At 46.5% G+C, this 20897-nt stretch overlaps 1 protein-coding gene across 3 annotated transcripts; it reads right to left on the bottom strand.

Moving 5' to 3' along the window:
* Positions 1–1735: 1735 nt before the first annotated feature.
* LOC131185082 (acyl-coenzyme A synthetase ACSM3, mitochondrial-like) lies at positions 1736–20589 on the bottom strand. Of its 3 annotated transcripts, XM_058157183.1 has the most exons (14): positions 20036–20376; positions 17089–17366; positions 15029–15239; positions 13859–14066; positions 12631–12774; positions 10506–10662; positions 9562–9641; positions 8115–8238; positions 6482–6562; positions 5109–5210; positions 4254–4381; positions 4048–4147; positions 2841–2960; positions 1736–2108 (listed from the first exon to the last, which is right to left on the bottom strand). In XM_058157183.1, the coding sequence occupies exons 2-14, from the start codon at positions 17308–17310 to the stop codon at positions 2022–2024; spliced, it is 1764 nt and encodes a 587-aa protein (XP_058013166.1). In that variant the 5' UTR covers positions 17311–17366; positions 20036–20376; the 3' UTR covers positions 1736–2021. The 3 variants fall into 3 exon arrangements, 1 of the variants encoding a protein (XP_058013166.1); XR_009152087.1 differs by lacking the exons at positions 1736–2108; positions 2841–2960 and having other exon boundaries at positions 4254–4397; positions 20036–20384; XR_009152086.1 differs by lacking the exons at positions 1736–2108; positions 2841–2960; positions 4048–4147 and having other exon boundaries at positions 4354–4397; positions 5109–6562; positions 20036–20589.
* Between the last annotated feature and the right edge of the window lie 308 nt (positions 20590–20897).

The raw sequence follows: 20897 nt of genomic DNA, 5'->3' as shown, positions 1-20897 counted from the left end.
AAGAAAGAAGTTTGGAGACGTTTTTAGGGTCAGGATTCACCTGTTTAATGTTCTTTTTAAAGGCACATTTACCGTTTAGGACAGGAGTCTCCAACCTTGGTCCCTTTAAGACTTGTGGACTTCAACTCCCAGAGTTCCTCAGCCAGCTGGCTGAGGAATTCTGGGAGTTGAAGTCCACAAGTCTTAAAGGGACCAAGGTTGGAGACCCCTGGTTTAGGAGCATAGGGAGCAGGGATGGCATTCATTTACTTTCCCTACCGGTTCGCTAATGCGAGCATGCATGGTCACACTTCCACCCATGCGCACGCCTTCCACGCATGTGCTTTTCTCACGCGCATGCACCTGGCCTCGAAAATGTGCCTAAATTGGACGGCATAGAGCCAAGGTAGGTGGACAGCTCCATCCACGATTTCCACTACCGGTTCGCCTGAATCGTTCTGAACCGGCTGAACCTCTTATAGGGAGGGATAGCAGAGTAACTCACCAATGGCTTGAACCAGATTGGCTGTTCAGGGAGTCCTTGATTTAAAACAGTTCATTTAGTGACTGTTAACAGCAACAGCGAACAAAGTGACCTACGGTTGTTTTTTCACGCTTAGCGAGCATTGTAGCATCTCTATGGTCGCGCGATCAAAATTCAGATCCTTAGGAACTCACTTACATTTATGAAGGCTGCAGTGTCTCTGGCGGGGTTACGTGATCCTCTTTTGCGACCTTCTGACCAGCAGTGTCCATGGGGAAGCCAGATTCACTCAACAACCACGTTACTAACTGAACAACTGCGGTGATTCGCTTAATAACTGGCAAGAAAAGTCGCAAAATGGAGCAAAACTAACTTGACAACTCTTGTCGCTCAACAACGGACATGTTGGGCTCAATTATGGTTGTAAGTTGAGGACTACCTGTCTTTAAAGTGACTGAATTGGTTTTGGGAAGGAGAGTTGAAGTGTGAGGCTACATGCAGTGTTTCTCAACCATGGTAACTTGAAGAGCTCCTACTCTTTGGAACGAACTTCCCCCTGGTTTGCGCCAATTGCCGGACCTTCGGACCTTTCGCCGTGAGCTGAAAACGCATTTATTTATTCAAGCGGGACTGGCTTAAAAGTTTATTAAATAATTTTAATTGGGGTTATTTATGAATTTTAAGGGTTTTAAATTGATTGTTTTTAAATTTTGGCCATTTATGAAATATGTTTGTTTTAAGTTTGTTTTTAATTTGTATATTGTATTGTTTTTATTTGGCTGTACACCGCCCTGAGTCCTTCGGGAGAAGGGCGGTATAAAAATCTAATAAAATAAAAATAAATAAATAAATAAATAAATAAGAGTTGTGGACTTCAACTCCCAGAATTCCCCAGCCAGCCATGCTGGGGGTTGAAGTCCACAAGTCTTAAAGTTGCCAAGATTGAGAGCAGTTGTCCTTCAGGGCAAGGCTGAGATTCTGAATTCTGGGAGCTGGAAGTCCACATCTTTTCAAGCCATCCAGGTTGAGAAACACTGTTCTACTGTAACAAATTACAATTCTACTTTTTCTAGCTTTGGAAACCCACGTGATCATTGCTTAATTGAGCTGGTCAACATGTCCCTGTGTTCTCCTATCAAGTTTTTGTCCTTTAGGGATTGGAAAGAATGGTCTGATTTATGTATTGTTTACATATCTGGCTTGATCATGCAGCTCCCTGTAGGTTTATGATGCCGTCAACATCTGGGCTGGGACAGATAGCGGTTTTTTGGGGGGGGGTCTTTCTCCTGGGTACTCTGTGTTCTTTCTCACTGAAAAAATCGACATCTGGAACCAGAGTTGCATCTTTGCTTAACCTGGCCAGCTACGTTGGGGTTTTGTACAAAGTTAAACCGGTGATAAGTAAGCAGCGGAGAGCTGGTTTGACAAAGAGCCCACGGAAGGCATTGCATCTGTGCGTTTTTCAGGACTCTATAAATTTCTACATTTGGAGAGTTAACGCCACACGCTTTTATTCCCGGAACGGTTGCTCGCTCAGAAAGTAAACAGACGAATAATTCTACGCTCGTCCCCATTCTTTCTTTCGTAATTCATTTCTTCTGATTTTCCCACTGATTGTCTTTGGCAAATGTGGAACGAACTCCATCTGTTGGGCAAGAGCAGAAATGAGGGGCTTGGCAAAAGAGGAAGGAACATATTGGTACATACGCAGCTGGAATGAATTCAGAAGTTGCAAAAGTGTGAGATGAAAACAAATACGTGTGATGCAGCTTTTCTCCCGGGAATAACTGGTGTCCAGCTTGCATCTGTTAAAATAATCACCATGTGCTTAATTTGTGCACCACTCAGTATTTAGCACCTTAATTTACACCAGGAATCTCCAAACTTGGCAACTTTAAGACATGTGTACTTCAACTCCCAGAATAATGGCTGAGGAATTCTGGGAGTTCACAAATCTTAAAGTTGCCAACTTTGAAGACCCCCCTCTGGTATAAATGCTGGCTGGGGAATTCTGGGAATTGAAGTCCACAAATCTTAGAATTGCCAACTTTCGAGACCACTGATTTATATGAATCAAAGCTAAGAAATAGCTTGAAAACATGGTTTTAAAAGTTAAAAAAAAGATTGCGCGCCACAGCTGGTCTCCACACACACACACCCCGGCTGTTCTACTTACCCCATGCCTCCTTTTGGTGTGCGCTGCGTGCATGCACGCATCTTGCATTTGGTGCGTGATGCGCATGAGCAGCCAGCAGATTTCACCACTGACCGGATCCTTATAGTTACAACCATTCAAAAACAATGTGAAGAAATTCCAGGCAAGAAGCCAAGATAGCTAGATAAAGGGAATGTCACACACGGCTAAATCACGGCTTACTTTTCTCGGATACTTGTATGGGGCGGTGACGGTCTTGACGTAGTCTTGTAGTTCTTTAATCAAGGCTTCTTGGTCATGGGAAATGTACTCCGGGGCCAAAACTACGAAGGCTTTCACCACCTTGAATGTAAGAAATTTGTTCAAGAAATTTGTTCACATTTTGAAGAAAAAACAACAAAACTGGACAGATTTTAAAAAATGCGGAATTTGTAAAGCCGTAGCTGAAAGATGCCAAATTCAGTGTTTTGGGCACAGTCGCTTATACTTTCCAACATTAAAATGAACTTTTTTCTAAAAAAAGAATAAGTCTTAAAAAGAAAATGCCGAAGCCTACAACATACTAATTACTACTTTCAATCTAGATTTTCCGCCGAGATGTAAGAAAATTCTGAAAAAGGCTTAATTTCTTTGCTTCGATAGAGCATTCAGGTTAATTTTTGATCGCCTTTCGTGACCTGACAAGCGAAGTCAGATTCATTTTTTAACAACCCTGTTGCTAAACTAACAATTGGAGCGATGCCCTGAATACCTGCGGGAAGGTCATAAAATGGGACAAAATTCAATTCACAAATGCCTCGCTTAGCAACGTGAATTTGGGGCTCCCTTGTGGTCATAAGCAGGGGGTTTCGTCTGCTAGAGGTTCGGGAGAACCTCTACCTAAGATTCTGTGCGGTTCAGAGAACCCCCAAATCCCACTCCTGGCTGGCTCCGCCCACCCTGCCCCTCCCAGGAGTCCCCACGCGGCCCGTTTTTGAATGCGGGTAAGTGCAGGGTGGGCGCGGCGGCTCGAGGAGGGCGAATTACAGGCCTACCAGAAGTTCGGGAAGGCCAGAAATGGGCCCGTTTCCCGCCTCCGGAGCCTGTTTCCAGCCTTCAGAGGGCCTTGTTTTCGCCCTCCCGGAGACTCGAGTAAAGCCTACCGGAAGTTCAGGAAGGCCAGAAACGGGCCTGTTTCCAGCCTCCAGAGGGCCCCTGGAGCCTGGGGAGGCCATTTTTGCCCTCCCGGAGGGTCGAGAAAAGCCTCCGGAGGCCAGAGAGGGCAAAAATGCCACTCCCACCATGGTGCAGGAGGCTGACTAGGCCATGCCCACCATGCCCACGCCCACCCAGCAACCAGGCAGAGAACCCCTTGCTAAAATTTTTGAAGCACCTGGTCGTAAGTCAAGGACTACCCATAGTTTGGTTGCCTACGTTCAACCTTCTTTACCTCGCCACGAATAGGGTCTGGGCTGCTGACGACGGCTGCTTCGACCACCGCATCGTGTTCTATCAAAGCGTTCTCCACTTCAAATGGTCCAATGCGGTATCTTTGTGGGAGGATTTAAAAAAAAAAAAAGGAAGGCTTTGAATCTTCTTGATCTTTGAAGAAGATTTCCAAGAAAAGCAATAGGGGCTCCGGTGAATTAAACTTACCCTGCAGAATTGATGACGTCATCTCTTCTCCCTACCAACCAGATATAACCCTCCTCATCTTGAAATCCTCGGTCCCCGGTGACGTAGAAGTCTCCACGGAGGGTCGAAGCTGTCCTTTCTTGATCTTCCTGGATGTGTGATCAGCTATTTAGAAAGATGTGATTCTCCATTCCCATCCCACTCCTAGGGGAAGGATATTGCAAAATCCCCATTTCCTCCCCGCTCTGGGGCCAGCCGGAGGTGGTATTTGCCGGTTCTCCGAACTGCTCAAAATTTCCACTATCGGTTCTCCAGAACCTGTCAGAACCTGCTGAATAGCACTCCTAAATGCATGCCAGCTGGTGAAAATTTCTATTCCAAGGATTCTGCTCGTATTTATGCTAGCCATGGTAGGATATATCTTCTACCACAGTGAGCATCCCTCCACGGTCTAATATTCCCACTCCCACAAGTTACACTCAAGTGACTTCACTGCCTTTTTTTTCTGATTTGCCCACGGACAATAAATACTTGTGGGACGCTGAGCTTGTCGATTGAAAAGTTGGCAGTTCAGCGGTTTGAATCCCTAGTGCTGCGTAACGGGGTGAGCTCCCGTGACTTGTCCCAGCTTCTGCCAACCTAGCAGTTCGAAAGCACATAAAAATGCAAGTAGAAAAACAGGGACCACCTTTGGTGGGAAGGTAACACCGTTCCGTGAGCCTTTGGCGTTTAGTCATGCCGGCCACATGACCACGGAGACATCTTCGGACAGCGCTGGCTCTCTGGCTTTGAAACGGAGTTGAGCACCATCCCCTAGAGTCGGGAATGATTAGCATGTATGTGCAAGGGGAACCTTTACCTTTAATAAATACTTACGGTATATTGAGTGAAGAGGCAGAACGGCCTTGTGGGTTTGATTCGGAGTGCGAGGTCGCCTTCTTTCCCGGGAGGTAAAATGTTGCCGTTTTCATCTATGACCTTCAGCACAAAGAGCAAAACGAATTTTATGAAACAGGTACAGGTGGACCTCGACGTACAACAGTTCGTCTCGTGACTCTTCGACGTTACAAACGACACTGGGAAAAAATCCCCACGGTCATGCGATCAAAACTCAGATGCTTGGTAACTGGCTCATATTTACGACGGTTGCAGCATCCAAGAGTCACGTGCAGAGGTGAGATTTGACCGGTTCAGACCGGTTTGGGTGAACAGGTTTGCTCCAACGATCAGGTCGCCACCCCGTCTTTATCTTCTCAGCTGATTGGCGTGGCAGAGCGGATTGTCGCGCCTCAGCTGTGTTACTCCCAAGTGGTAACACAGAAGGTTAGTATTTGTAAAACTCTGCCTGCCCGCGCAGTGAACCGGTTGTTAAACCGGCAGCATCCCACCACTGATTGCGTGATCCCCTTTCACTTAACAACTGGCTTACTCACTGAAGAAGTGCAACGATTCACTTAACAACGGTGGCAAGAAAGGTTGTAAAACTCACTTAACAAATGTCGCATGTTGGGCTCGGTTGCGGTCGTAAGTGAAAGTCTACCTGTTGTGCCTCGTTCGCCCCCCTCTCCGCAGCCAGGCCCCTCTCGTCTCCTGCCGGACGCTGATACTGCAGAAGAATGTCCTGGCATGCCTCCAGCCCCCAGTCCTGGCACCATGCCCGGACAGACCGAGCAAGACGAATGGCCTGACATGCCTCCAGCCCCCAGTCCTGGCACCATGCCCGGACAAACGGAGCAGCTGGGCCCCTCCCCCACAGCATGTGAGCCTGGGGAGTGTGAAGCCAGTCACAAGCTGGAATTGCCGGCAGCTGGAGGCTGGAAGGACCCACGCTTCCGGAGAGTGGAGAGGCGACGTCAGCAAAAGGAAGGGAGGGGCAAGCCTGGATAAGTGCTGAGTCATGGAGCCACACCCCATGGCCTATATAAAGGATCTGCTTTCTGGCATTCTTTGAGTCAGGCAAAGTCTAACTTGGATTGCTGAAGTCACATTCTGGTCTCCTGCCTGCCCTGAGAACTCTGGCAGAACTTTGGCAAAGCTGCAGAGGCTTTGCAGCCACGCTTGATACGGACTTCCCCAACCCGGCCGTCAGAGGAGGAGTGGGACACGACACTACCTGTACATTTGGCCCAGAAAGAAGCCAGCGTATAAACAAAAGAAACGGGAAAATGGACGCAGCCATACACGTTCCTCCATCTCTGCCTCCCTGCCTCCCACTCCGCTTTTCCTGGAGTATTAACAGATAACAGTACCTGAGTATCATACACTGGTGTTGGTTTCCCCACAGAGCCTGGCTTGATTTTCATACCCTTGAAAGTTCCACAAACCAGCACCTAATTCCAGGGATGGGAAATAAAGCAGACTGAGAAGCAAATTGTGTATCGTGTTTTCCCGAAAATAAAACCCTGTCTTATATTTTTTTCTTTGAACCCCGAAATAAGCACTTGGCCTTATTTTTGGGGAGGTCTTATTATTTTGGGGCACGTGGAGCGAGATAGAGGTCCTCTTGCCCTCTTATCTGATTTCTAGCTCTGCATTTAAATATTTTCATGGGGAGGCTTATTTTAGTGCATGCGCTCAAAAGCCCGATTGGGCTTATTATCAGGGGATGTCTTATTTTCGGGGAAACAGGGTAGAAAACATTTCAGGTAGGGTGGGGGAATATGTGTTCACTGTCTAGGCCAGAGGTCTCCAACCTTGGCAACTTTAAGACTTGTGGACTTCAACTCCCAGAGTTCCTTAGCCAGCTTTGCTCTTTGGAGTTGAAGTCCACAAGTCTTAAAGTTGCCAAGGTTGGAGACCCCTGGTCTAGGATATCTAGTGAGGAGACCGTAGGAAGATCCTCAAGAAAGCCCAATCACATACAAGGAACTCAATTAGTTAATCCTAACTCAAGGAACTTCCAAGAAGACAACACTCCCACCGAAACGGACAGAGAAAGTATATAAACAGCAAACTCCACTCCCTTCTAGCACTGATGAAGTTACCTAGTTGGGTCATGAAACGTCTGCAAGGAAACAACCAAGCTCAGAGAGCACCAAGGACTCCACAGTCCTTCGTCTCCAGAAACCTCAATCCCTTCTAGCCCTGATGATGTTACCTAGTTGGGTAATGAAAGGTCTGAAAGAAAACCACCAAGCTGAGAGAGCGCCAAGGATTCCACAGTTCAATCCTAATCTCAAATATTCTCTTCTATTGGTACAATTTGTTGAACAATTCATAGGTCAAACCTTTCCTTCTAGTCCCATCAGAGATATTGGATTTGTAAAGGGATGTTATTTTTTTTTTTTTAAAAAAATAAGATTAAGGTGTGAAAGATGGTGGCGATGAACTGCGGTGGTGCAGTGGTTAGAGTGCAGTACTGCAGGCTACTTCTGCTGATCACCGGCTGCCGGCAATTTGGCAGATCGAATCTCACCAGGCTCAAGGTTGACTCAGCCTTCCATCCTTCCGAGGTGGGTAAAATGAGGACCCAGATTGTTGGGGACAATAGGCTGACTCTCTAAACCGCTTAGAGAGGGCGGTAAAAGCACCATGAAGTACTATTGCTATTGCTGTATTTGATTGGATTTTGCATTAGGAGCCCTGGCGGCACAGTGGTTAGAATGCAGTATTGCAGGCTAATTCTGCCCACTGCCAGCAGTTCGATCCTGCCCGGCTCAAGGTTGACTCAGCCTTCCATCCTTCTGAGGTGGGTAAAATGAGGACCCAGATTGTTGGGAAATAGGCTGACTTTGTAAACTGCTTAGAGAGGGCTATAAAAGCACTATGAAGGGGTATGTAAGTCTAAGTGCTATTGCTATTGCTATTTTCTCCCCAAAGAGCTCATTCAAAACTCTTCAAACTTTTATGAAGAGACTGTCCTCCATCGACAAAATAGCTTACAGTTTCCGTCTGCCCGTAGCCTTCGTAGATGTCCAGGCCGGTTTCTATTTTCCACTGGCCCATCACTTCAGGATTGATAGGTTCTCCCGCACTCACACAATGTTTGAGGTTCTGGAATTTATAACTTGGAATAAATGAAGAATAGCAGAGAAGGGAAGATATCGTTTTTAAAAGGTAAAATGTATCAACATTGCTGTTTATCAGTTGACTTGTTGAGTTGGCTGTCTAGATTTTGCAAACCCAGGCATGGGTCTGCTTGGATAAACAAATAGACCTTGTTTTGAAGATGCTGAGTGTAGGATGACCCACCGACCTGCAATTTTAGGAGATATTATCCCCCTCCCCCAAAATCTGGGGTTCAAAATGAAAAGATACCTACAGAATCTTTTCTTTAAAAGAAGTGTTTGGCTAGCAGATGCTTTCTCGATGCTTAAAATGTTTCTGCTTATAGCATCCTGGCCATTAGTTTCTCTTCATCAGAGAAGACTAGTTCCTTTTAACCAAATAAGTAGAGATTAACCTCAGGATTAACCCAGTTCAACAATCAAGTAGTAAACAATACTAACAGATTTTTTTCTGTGCAAACTGGGATAGAATAAAATAACAGAGTTGGAAGGGACCTTGGAGGTCTTCCGCTTAGGTAGGAAACCCTACACCACTTCAGACAAATGGTTATCCAATATCTTCTTAAAAGCTTCCAGTTTTGGAGCATTCAGAACTTCTGGAGGCAAGTTGTTCCACTGATTAATTGTTCTCATTGTCAAGAAATTTCTCCTTAGTTCTAAGTTCTCTCCTAATCAAGGAGTTTCCACCCATTGCTTCTTGTCCTGCCCTCAGGTGTTTTGGAGAATAGCTTGACTCCCTCTTCTTTGTGGCAACCCCTGAGATATTGGAAGACTGCTATCCTGTCTCCCCTAGTCCTTCTTTTCATTAAACTAGACGTACTCAGTTCCTGCAACCATTCTTCATATGTTTTAGCCTCCAGTCTCCTAATCATCTTTGTTGCTCTTCTCTGCACTCTTTCTAGAGTCTCCACATCTTTTTGACATCGTGGCGACCAAAACTGGATGCAATATTCCAAGTGTGGCCTTACCAAGGCCTTATAAAGTGGTCTTAACACTTCACGCGATCTTGATTCTAACTAAAATCTGAGCATCTTGGGTATGATTTCAAGTTTTCACGTAAAAGCCCGTTTAGCTGAATCATATCTTGTCCTAAGTCACCACTTGGTCAACATGTCTTAGTCACCTGATTCTAAGCCATAAGCCATAGTTTATAAACTGCAAAGCTGGGATCGCGTGTTGCCTTCAACCCACCAAAATATGTCGTCACGTGATGTGTGACTCCAGCTGAAGCTTCCTGGGGCTTGTTCCCAATCATCTAATCATGGTTTAAAGGAGCCAATCTCGAAATGCCTTAACTTTACAAATTGTAATTACCACTTTACCTGCTTAAATCGTGTTGGACGAGCATCCGATAAACAGTTGGCGCGGAACAGAAAGTCGTGATGGGAAACTTGGACAGCATCTAAATCATTAGAAAAGATAAAGACAGATCGTGGAATGCACCGTTGTCTCAATACAACCTTAAAAAAAGATGCAAGCCGCCCCAAACATAGTTAAGGTAAAGGTTCCCCCGCACATGCGTGCTAGTCGTTCCCGACTCTAGGGGGCGGTGCTCATCTCCGTTTCAAAGCCAAAGAAGAGCCAGCGCTGTCCGAAGACGTCTCCGTGGTCACGTGGCCGGCATGACTCAACGCCAAAGGCGCACAGAACGCTGTTCCCTTCCCTCCAAAGGTGGTCCCTATTTTTCTACTTGCATTTTTTTTTAATGTGCTTTCGAACTGCTAAGTTGGCAGAAGCTGAGACAAGTCACGGGAGCTCACCCCGTTACGAGGCAGCACTAGGGATTCGAACCGCTGAACTGCCGAACTTCTGACCAACAACTCAGCGTCCTAGCCACTGAGCCACCGCATCCCGCAAACATTGTCAAGGAAGCTATCAAGCAATGTTTAAAAGTGAGTTCACAATCTCAATCACCCGTGCAGCTGCATTCTGAACTAGCTGGAGTCTCCGAGTGCACTTCAGGGGTAGCCCCATGTAGAGAGCATTGCAATAATCCAGACGAGAAGTGATGAGAGCATGAGTGACCGTGCATAAGGCATCCCGGTCCAGAAAGGGGCGCAACTGGCGAACCAGGCGAACCTGGTAAAAGGCTCTCCTGGAGACGGCCGCCAGGTGATCTTCAAACGACAGCCATCCATCCAAGCTATCAAACAATGGTTAAAAGTGAATTCACAATCTACTGTATCCGGTCCTGTGAATCTCTTAATGGTTACCTAAACTTTGGACCAGTTGCCACGGTTTAGCTGTTGATATACTTGGCACTTACTTCAAGGACAAGTTTGGGATCAAATCGTGGCATGTGATGGACAAATATCCCTGCTCCTTGGGTCCAAGGAGCAAAAACACTACTCCAGGCAGATTTCGCCCAGCCGGTGTCTGACGTATTCCAGATCAGGTCGGAGGGAGTCAAATCAAGCCAATACCTAAATGATAGGAAAGTAAAATATCACCCATCAATAGAAGAGAATATTTGTAGCTCAGGGATGAACTATAGGGTCCTTGGGTCCTTGAGTGCTCTCTGAACCTGGTGGTTTTCTTGCAGACGTTTCATGACCCAACTAGGTAACATCATCAGTGCTGGGAGCGAGTGGGGTTTGTACACTGGAGGAGAAGGAGAAAGATGGAAGAGGAGGAGGAGGGGAACTGTGGAATCTTTGGTGCTCTCTGAGCTTGGTGGGTTTTTCTGCAGACATTTCATTTTGCAGAGGTTTCATCAATGTAAGCCTAGCACTGATGATGTTACCTAGTTTGGTAATGAAAGGTCTGCAAGAAACCCACTAAGTGTTGTGCCTCGCTTGCCCCCCCAGCAGCAAGGCCCCTCTCGTCTCCTGCCGGATGCTGATAATGCAGAAGAATGTCCTGGCATGCCTCCAGCCCCCAGTCCTGGCACCATGCCCAGACAAACGGAGCAGCTGGGCCCCTCCCCCACAGCATGTGAGCCTGGGGAGTGTCAAGCCAGTCACAAGCTGGAATTGCCGGCAGCTGGAGGCTGGAGGGACCCACGTTTCCGGAGAGTGGAGAGGCGACGTCAGCAAAAGGAAGGGAGGGGCAGGCCTGGATAAGTGCTGAGTCATGGAGCCACACCCCATGTGACCTATATAAAGGATCTGCTTTCTGGCATTCTCTGAGTCAGGCAAAGTCTAACTTGGATTGCTGAAGTCACATCCTGGTCTCCTGCCTGCCCTGAGAACTCTGACAGAACTTTGGCAAAGTTGCAGAGGCTTCGTGGCCACGCTTGAGACGGACTTTCCCGACCCGGACGTCAGCGGAGGAGTGGGACACGACACTAAGATCCAAGAGCACCAAGGACTCCACACTATCGTTTATGGAGGGGAGAGCATTTACTGCTAGTTGTTGAGTTGGGTAAGACCCTAAGGATATTATAAGATCTAAAATATCCAGTGTGAGTGATCTCATTGGAATATGATTCCTAATTAGTAAAGAAGCTGATGGGATTTTATTCAACTCTGGTTTCCTTTCAGATCGCAATTCAGAAGCATTTTTACATGTTACATTTTTTAGAAGCAAGGAAGGCTACAATGAGCCTTCTTCCAGCCAAAATTTGCTAATTCCTACACCTTAATATCACGGCAGCTTGGAACAAAACTACAGATCCTAAATGAGACTCGCTGTATTTTGCAGTGGGGGTTGCATTGATAGATCACTAATAAATCATGACAGGGCTCATTGGAAAATGCAGTCTTGATTTTTCAAGACTGGCTCGGACATTTCTGTGAGGATCTGCTGATTACGCGGGTTGTTTTAAGCCATGGTTTGCTTTTAGAATAGCAATAGCAATCTCACTTGGATTTACATACCACTTCATAATGGTTTACAGCCCTCTCTAAGCTGTTTACAGAGTCAGCCTCTTGCCCCCAACAATCTGGGTCCTCATTTTCCCACCTCGGAAGGATGGAAAGCTGAGTCAACCTCATATTGAACTGTTAACAGTGGGCAGAGTTTGCCTGCAGTACTGCATTCTGACCACTGCGCACCATAGATGGATGGAAGGAAGGAAGGAAGGAAGGAAGAAAAGGAAGAGCAATAGCACTTAGACTTATATACCACTTCACAGTGCTTTTACAGCCCTCTCTGTGTGGTTTACAGAGTCAGCCTCTTGCCCCCAACAATTTGGGTCCTCGTTTTACCGATCTCAGAAGGATGGAAGGCTGAGTCAACCTCATATCGAACTGTTATCAGTGGGCAGAGTTCGCCTGCAATACTGCATTCTAACCACTGCGCCACGATGGCTCTAGAAGCTAGAAGGGCTGCGTTCACATCACACAGCACGCCAAAACCAAATGAAATTACATCCTGGCTTAGGACAATTTGACAAACAGATCAACATCCATCGAGGGCAAAACACCAGCAACTCACCAGCTCTTCCTTACCTTCCATTGAAGCCAAGTCCAATTCCATGGCTCGCATGGGAATGCTCGGTCATTTTGGGAGCTCCTGTCGTACCGCTGGTGAAATATATGGCCATCGGATCACTGCTTTTCGTGGCCACACAAGTGTGCTCTGGAGACACAAGCCTGTGTATAACATTGTACATGAGCCCACTAAATACTTCAACAGGGAATCTCTTATTAATGCTAATAACTTTCGTAGGAACGCAGATCCAGACAACGGATTGTTTATCTATTCAATTTCTATTCCACCTTTATTGTTTTTACAAATAACGTGTCCAATACACCTTCCTCCTCCTATTTTCCCCACAACAACAACCCTGTGAGGAGGGTTGAGTTAAAAGAAGACTGGCCCAAAGTCACTCAGTCGGCTTTCATGCCTAAGGCGGGACTAGAACTCTCAGTCACCTGGTGATTGGCTCAAAGTCACCCAGCTGGCTTTCATCACTAAGACCAGACTTGAACTCCCAGTCTCCCAGTTTCTATCATTGTGTTTTAGTCACTAGACCTATTGTGCCTTGTCCTCCCTCCTCTCCTCAGCGGGGCCCCTCCCATCTCCTGCTATCCGATTCAGAGTCTGATAATGAAGAGGAACGGCCTGGCATGCCTCCAGCCCCCAGCCCTGGCACTATTCCCGGACAGAATGTCAGGAATGAGCAAACAAACCTCCCTCCTACAGCGTGTGAGCACGAAGCCAGCCACGTGCTAGAATTGCCAGCAGCAGATCAGGAGGAAGGAAATTCACAGTGGACGGATCCCTGCTTCCGGAGAATGGAGAGGTGACGTCCAAGTAAGGGAGGGGCAGGCCTGGATAAGTGCTGAGTTATGGAGCCACACCCCATGGCCTAAATAAAGGATCTGCTTTTTGGCATTCCTTGAGTCAAACAAAGTCTCATCTGGTTTGCTGAAGTCACACCTTGGATTCCTGCCTGCCCTGAGAAATCTGAAAGGAATTTGGCAAGGCTGCAGAGGCTTCGTGGCCACGCTTGATACAGACTTCCCAGACTCGGCCGTCGGAGGGGGAGGGGGACACGACAAGACCAAACTGGGTCTCCTCTCCACATGTCCATCCTGCATTTCTCAATCATTATTGTTTCTGCACTGCTGGCTGGGGAATTCTGGGAGTTGTAGCCCACACATCTGAAAGTTGCTAAGGTCGAGAAAAACTGGCTTAAACGAATGCTTCCGTTTTACCAACCTGGCTACTTACTCCAACATATCGCTGAAGCTTATCCAGCCTTCCCTGTGGTCCTTGGATACCATAAATTTCAACTCCAGGGATGGGCATTTGGAAGCTACCATGTCCACCACAGGGGCCAAGGCAGAGTCCGTGATGATACACTTGGCTTTGGAAGCCTCTAAGCGGTGGTGGAGGTCTTTCGCTGTCAGCTGCGTAGTTCCAGGAATCATCACGGCTCCTAAGAGAAGAAATTAGGGAACTTAATAAGATGTCCGTCTCTTATCACTTTGGGCATTCAGACAATGGACACTAGGAGAATCAACCAGTGGTAAAATCCAATTTTTTTTTACTACAGGTTCTGTGGGCGTGGCTTGGTGGGCATGGCAGGGAAAGGATGCTGCAAAATTTCCATTCCCACCCCACTCTGGGGCCAGCCAGAGGTGGTATTTGCCGGTACTCCGAACTATTCAAAATTTCTGCTATTGGTTCTCCAAAACCCGTCAAACCGGCTGGATTTCACCCCTGTCCTCAACCACCTCCCAACCAACTTTTGAATGTCAAAGAGCAGAGCCAGGAGGAGGATTGTGGGATCCTTGAGCTGAGCTGTTTTCTTGCAGGTGTTTCATTACCCAACTAGATAACATCATCAATGCTAGAAGGGAGTGGGGTTTGTGGAGAGGAGTTGGGGGAGGAGGAGGAGGAGACAAAATAGAAGAAGGAGGAGAAGAAAGAGAAGGAATGAGAAACAGGGAAAGAAGAGAAGGAGAGGAGAAAGGAACAGGTAGTGGACTGTGGGGTCTTTGCTGTTCTCTGAGCTGGCAGATTTTTCGTTTCCCAATTAGATCACGTCATCAGTCCTAGGTCATCAAGTACCATCAATTGTAGCACTGATGATGTTGCCTAGCTGGGTAATGAAATGTCTGGAAGAAAATAACCAAGGTCAGAGAGCATCAAAGGGAGGGAGGGAGGGAGAGAAAGAGAGAGAGAGGAGAGAGAGAGAAAGAGAGAATCATACGTACAGTATAATGCAATGTTTCTCAACCAGAAATTGAAATCCACACATCTCTTGAGAAATCCTTGTACAAATCTATTAGCTGATGCCCAACAGGAAAGAGACAGGTTTTGGCTGCCTGTCCAAAAGGATCGACTCCTCCATTCTGTCAAAACCCAGGCTGGTGGGTGGACATCGTTACTTCTCACCTGTTCGGATACAAGCCAAGTTCAAGAGCCACCATTCGGGAATACGGGGAAGAATCACCACCACTCGGTCTCCTTCTCGCAGGCCACCCTGCTCAGACAGCACCGTGGCGGCTTTTCGGGACTCCAAGGCCAGCTGTGCAAAAGTCCACTTCACTTGGGTTTCTTGCTCACTGACCCACCAAAAAGCAGGGCTGGGGGGGCGCCTTCCTTCCTGGTGGTTGGGGGGGAGAAGTCAGCCGTGAGGGGAATCTGCTCAGATCTGGAGAGCCACTGCCTCATTCCGCGCAGGTCTCAAGCCGGACAGTGGCTACGTGCAACAACAGGGACATGACTTTGGGGAGAGAACTACAGTTTGCAGATTAACAGAGATGGAAGAAGGGACCTGGTAGGTCATCTAGTCCAGGGCTCACCGACCTTAGGGACCACCAAATTCATAATTTTAAATCCCGCAGACCACTAATATGATCTGCCTAATGACCAGCATGGCTAGGTGGTCATGTGACTGGGTGGGCATGGCCAACTCACATCAAGGGGCACCTCACCGGCCTCTCCTCGCTCCTCCCCTCCCAGCCTCTCCTCGCCTCCCCTCCAACCCCCTTAGGGTCCCAACAGGAAACAGTTGTTGGAGCTAAGCAGCCACCACAAGAAAGAGTTGGCAAAACATTTCAAATTGGATCTGGCCAAGAAGGAGGCTCAGCAGAAGCATCTCACAGAGGACTAGGAGCATAGGCTTTCCAAGCAGAGAGAAGACCTGTGGGAGTGCAAGGCCAGGTACCGGCACCTGGAGACTCAGCAGGCTGAGATGGTCAACCAGTTTCAGGCCACAATGCAGTCCCACTGGAACAAGGCCCTCTGGGTCTTCACCACTAGCGGCACTTCCCTCTAGCCTTGGCCCAAAGCCCCGCAGCAGGAGGCTGAAGCAGACCCCCCAAGTCGGAATTTCTCTCCCCTCCGACCCCCACAAAAAGACCCCGTTGGGAGAGACTCTGCAGCGACTCAAACATTCATTGCGCATATCCGGCCCAGGGGCTGTAGTTTGAGGATCCCTGATTTAGTGCAATATAAAAAATGCAAATAATTTTTCTGTAGACCACCAAAATTTTCTCATGGATCGCGAGTGGTCCATGGACCACCAGTTGGTGATCACTGATCTAGTCCAGCCCCCCCAGCCGAAGCAGGAGACCTACACCCTTTCTGATAGATGGCAATTCAGTCTCTTTTTGAAAGCTTCCAGGTATTTATTTATTTATTATTTTGATTTGTATACCGCGCTTCTCCCGAAGGACTCAGGGCGGTTTACAGCCAAATAAAACAAAAATACAAAAATTAAAAACACTATTAAAAGACTTATTCAATTAGGCTAACAAACTAAAATTCTGTAAAAAAACTAAACTCTATTAAAAGCCCCCATTAAAACTATTAGGCCAGCCCTGCGCGATGAAACAAGAATGTCTTCAGCTCGCGTCTAAAGGTCCGGAGGTCAGGGAGTTGACGAATCCCTGGAGGTAACTCGTTCCCTCCCACAACTTCTGAAGGCAACTTCTATTCAGTGGTGGGATCCTGCTGGTTCAAGAACCGGTTCGGTGATCACGCACGTGCGCAGTTTTGACAAAACTAAACTTTCGCGTTACTTCTGGGGACTAATACAGCTGAGGCCCTGCCGCGTAAATCAGCTGAGAGGATAAAGGTAAGGAAAGTGCGCAGGGGCGGGCGGGCAGGCCCACTTGATTGTTGGAGCGAACCAGTTCACTCCCAGCTGATTGTCGGAGTTACCGGTACACCTGAATCGGCCCGAACCGGCTGAATCCCATCCCTGCTTCTGTTCCATTGAAAGAGTTGACTTGTTACTTCCTTAACAACTGCAGTGAGTCACTTAACAACCGTGGCAAGGAAGGTGGCAAACCGGGACAAAATTAACTTAACAACGGTCACGCTTAACAACCAAAATGTCAGGCTCAAGGATGGTCGTAAGTCGAGGACTACCTGTGTTGACCCAATAACGGGTATCCCTTAAAGATGATCCCTTGCGCAAAAGATGAGGAGAAAAAAAAACCCAGTACCTTTTCTGACTGGGCCCAGCTGTCTACCACATCTTTGGCAAAATTGAAATATTCCGGCACTTCCGGTTTATACTGTTCGCAAATGGATTTGTAGTCTGTAAAATTCTGAGCCACCGAAGGGATTTCGCCCCCGCTGAAGCTTCTGGAAGAAACGAGGCAGACGGACCGCAGAATCCTAGCAGCCGAGACTTGGCACCTTATTGTCAAGGTAACGCAAGCCATGGTCTTCTCTTCGAATGGTTCTTGGGTAGGTCTGTTTTCTGTCAATCACCGCCTATCTGAAACACAAAATGAAAATGCCCGGATGGCTTAGAGGCTTCTTAGGGCAGAGCGAAAACTTTATTTCCTTGTTGTTGATGTCTCTGCTTTTAATTAATTTTATTGCGTAACTCGTTGGGAATGTCAACATTTTAAAAGGAACCAAACGAGAAGGATTGCAAGAAGAAGGAAGAAGAAGAAGGGAAATGGCAAGTGTGCTGTTGGCTTGTTTGAATAACATGAAGGTTACAGGATTGCAGCCAGGGGTGGGCTTCAAAAATTTTAGAAAGGAGTTCTCTGCCCGGTTGCTAGGTGGGCGTGACCATGGTGGGCGTGGCCTAGTCGGCCTCCTGCACCATGGCATGGGGGGCATTTTTCCCTCCCCCGGGCTCCTGAGGCTTTCTTTGAACCTCCAGGAGGGCAAAAACGGCCTCCCCAGGCTCTGGAGGGCCTTCCCGAACTTCTGGTAGGCCTGTTTTTCGCCCTCCCTGAGCCTCTGCATGCAACTTGCACTTACCTGTATCCAAAACGGGCTGTGTGAGGACTCCTGGGAAGGGCGGGGCCAGATGGGCGGGGCCAGACAGGAGTGGGATTTGGGGGTTCTCTGAACTGCACAGAATCTTAGCTAGAGGTTCTCCCGAACCCCTGCGAACCCCCAGCAACCCACCTCTGATTACAGCTATCCGTGCTTCACCGTAATAACATGGAAATCGAGATGTTATTGTGGTCAGCAGCCCTCACTCCCAACAGCCTCAGGTGACCGATTCAGAGATAACAGGACTTGTAGTCCAATGTCTACGGAACTAAGATTTCTCTTATTTGTAGCCTATGACTATCATTAAGTGTTAAATTTGCACCCTATGGCTATCATTAAGAGTTGTAACCTCTTCGGCCGAACAGGTGATAGAAAAAATGCTTTTAAAAGTTAAAAAAAAAAGTTGGCCACGCCCACCCAGTCATTTTTTTTTTTAAATTTGCATTTATATCCCGCCCTTCTCCGAAGACTCAGGGCGGCTTACACTATGTTAGCAATAGTCTTCATCCTATTTGTATATTTATATACAAAGTCAACTAATTGCTGCCAACCTGCCTTCCATTGAGGACCTGTATACTGCACGAATCAAGAAGAGGGCCGTGAAAATATTTACAGATCCCTCGCATCCTGGACATAAACTGTTTCAACTCCTACCCTCAAAACGACGCTATAGAGCACTGCACACCAGAACAACTAGACACAAGAACAGTTTTTCCCCGAAGGCCATCACTCTGCTAAACAAATAATTCCATCAACACTGTCAGACTATTTACTGAATCTGCACTACTATTAATCTTCTCATCGTTCCCATCACCAATCTCTTTCCACTTATGACTGTATGACTATAACTTGTTGCTGGCAATCCTTATGATTTATATTGATATATTGACCATCAATTGTGTTGTAAATGTTGTATCTTGATGAAGGTATCTTTTCTTTTATGTACACTGAGAGCATACGCACCAAGACAAATTCCTTGTGTGTCCAATCACACTTGGCCAATAAAATTCTATTCTATTCTATTCTATTCTATTCTATTCTATTCTATTCTATTCTATTATTGCCCCCAACAATCTGGGTCCTCATTTTACCTACCTTATAAAGGATGGAAGGCTGAGTCAACCTTGGGCCTGGTGGGGCTAGAACCTGCAGTAATTGCAGGCAGCTGCTGTTAATAACAGACTGCATTAGCAGCCTGAGCCACCAGAGGCCCTATTACTCCCCACCCCCCACCAAGCCACGCCCACAGAAGCGGTAGTAACAAATTTTACATTTCACCACTGGCGCAATCCCAGATCCGCAAGAGACTTTAACCTTGTGCTCCTTATTTTTCTCCTGTGACTGCCAACAGGAGAGAAAGGGTGTGGGAATCGGCTGATTAAAAAACGCCGGCACTCGGACAAAATCAATGCAAGCAAAGTGCATTGTCTTGCGACACAGGAGACCAAACAGCAATCGAACGCGTTGCCAAAGCTGAATGTAGTAACAACGCTGTGGGCTACTTGGCAGAGAGCTCTGAACCTTAGGAAGCCACAACAGGGATTTACAAACCTGTCTAAGGCTAAGCCAGCCGGTGTGCTACAATACAGGCGGTCCTCAACGTACAACCACATTTGAGTCCTGAATTTCTCTTGCTAAAAGAGACGGTCGTTACGTGAGTTTGGCCCCATTGCATGTTTTTTTTTTCTTGGCATGCTTGTTAAATGAATGGCTGCGGTTGTTCCGTTAGTCACACGGTTGTTAAGTCAATCTGGTTTCCCCAGTGATTTCGCTTGTCGGGAGGTCACCAAAGAGAATCACGTCAGTTGGTGAAATCCAATTTTTTTTACTACCGGTTATGTGGGCACCAAAGACAAATTCCTTGTGTGTCTAATCACACTTGGCCAATAAAAGAATTCTATTCTATTCTATTCCCAACTCTCTGATCCCTGCTTCTAAAGCGTGTAGTATAATTAGTGTATCTGGAAAGAAGACTTGAATTCAAATCTCTTTCCAGCCCTATTGAGGGACCTTTACCTGCTCAGTAGATCTCAGCTTGATCTGCCCCACAAACCTACAAGCATAAACGAAGCCACAAATGCATACAAAAATGCAATAATCATCATCGCCATCATTCTGAACACAAAATAACAGCTGGATTTATTGTTTTCTTACCTCCTTGAAAATTCAACAGGTACTCGAAATTCTGTTGTTGTTGTTGTTGTTGATTATTATTTTTTCAAAGAATGCCCTCTCCTGGATTCTTGGAAAACTGAGCTGACTTTAAACCCCCCAACTTTTCACAGGAGCTGCAGGAAGTTATATAAACCCACCCAGGTAAAGAGAGAAAGTCAGCTAAAAACTCCCAAGAGCCAAAGCAAACTTTTCAGGGCCACAATGCAAATGTCCTTGCTTGTCTTCTTGGAAACAAGAGAAGGACGTGGGGTTTGTGGGTGTGTGTTTGTAAAGGACACAGTACGTCACACAGGCATTTTTGCTACCAGGGGGAAACCGGTTGAGCAATCTGCAACCTTCCACCAGCGCCAACTAGAAGAGAAATTGCAGAAAAAGTTGGATAAAGGAGTTAGGGGCACAACTACCGAGACCCATACCCCCTTTCATTATAAAGGACAATCCTTTATTCCAGAAAAAGTGTCCTGTGGATTTCTTGGTTGATTCTTTGGGTCGTTTTAATTCCCATAATCCTAAAAGTTTTATCCAAAAACTTTCTACTATTGACCTCACCCCATTCCTAAGAGGACCATAAGGGGCGTGCATAAGCGCACAAACGTGCCTACCGTTCCTGTCCTATTGTTTTCTTTTCTTTTCTTCTTCCTATATATATGCTTATAAACTCCTTATATTTACTCATATATGTGTTTATATACTATATAATCTTTTTGTATGATACCTACACATATTGTTGTGACAAAATAAAATAAATAAATAAAATAAAAAATAAATAAATTTTTATTGTACAAATGGTACCGCTTATTGCACAAGTCTGGTTGCAGAAAACTTTTTTTATTAATCCTCA

The sequence above is a fragment of the Ahaetulla prasina genome, chromosome 14 (genome assembly GCF_028640845.1).
Source record: "Ahaetulla prasina isolate Xishuangbanna chromosome 14, ASM2864084v1, whole genome shotgun sequence".
In the NCBI taxonomy this organism is placed as follows: Eukaryota; Metazoa; Chordata; class Lepidosauria; order Squamata; family Colubridae; genus Ahaetulla; species Ahaetulla prasina.
Note: the sequence above shows the minus strand (reverse complement) of the source record. Positions and strands in the feature narration are given on the sequence as shown.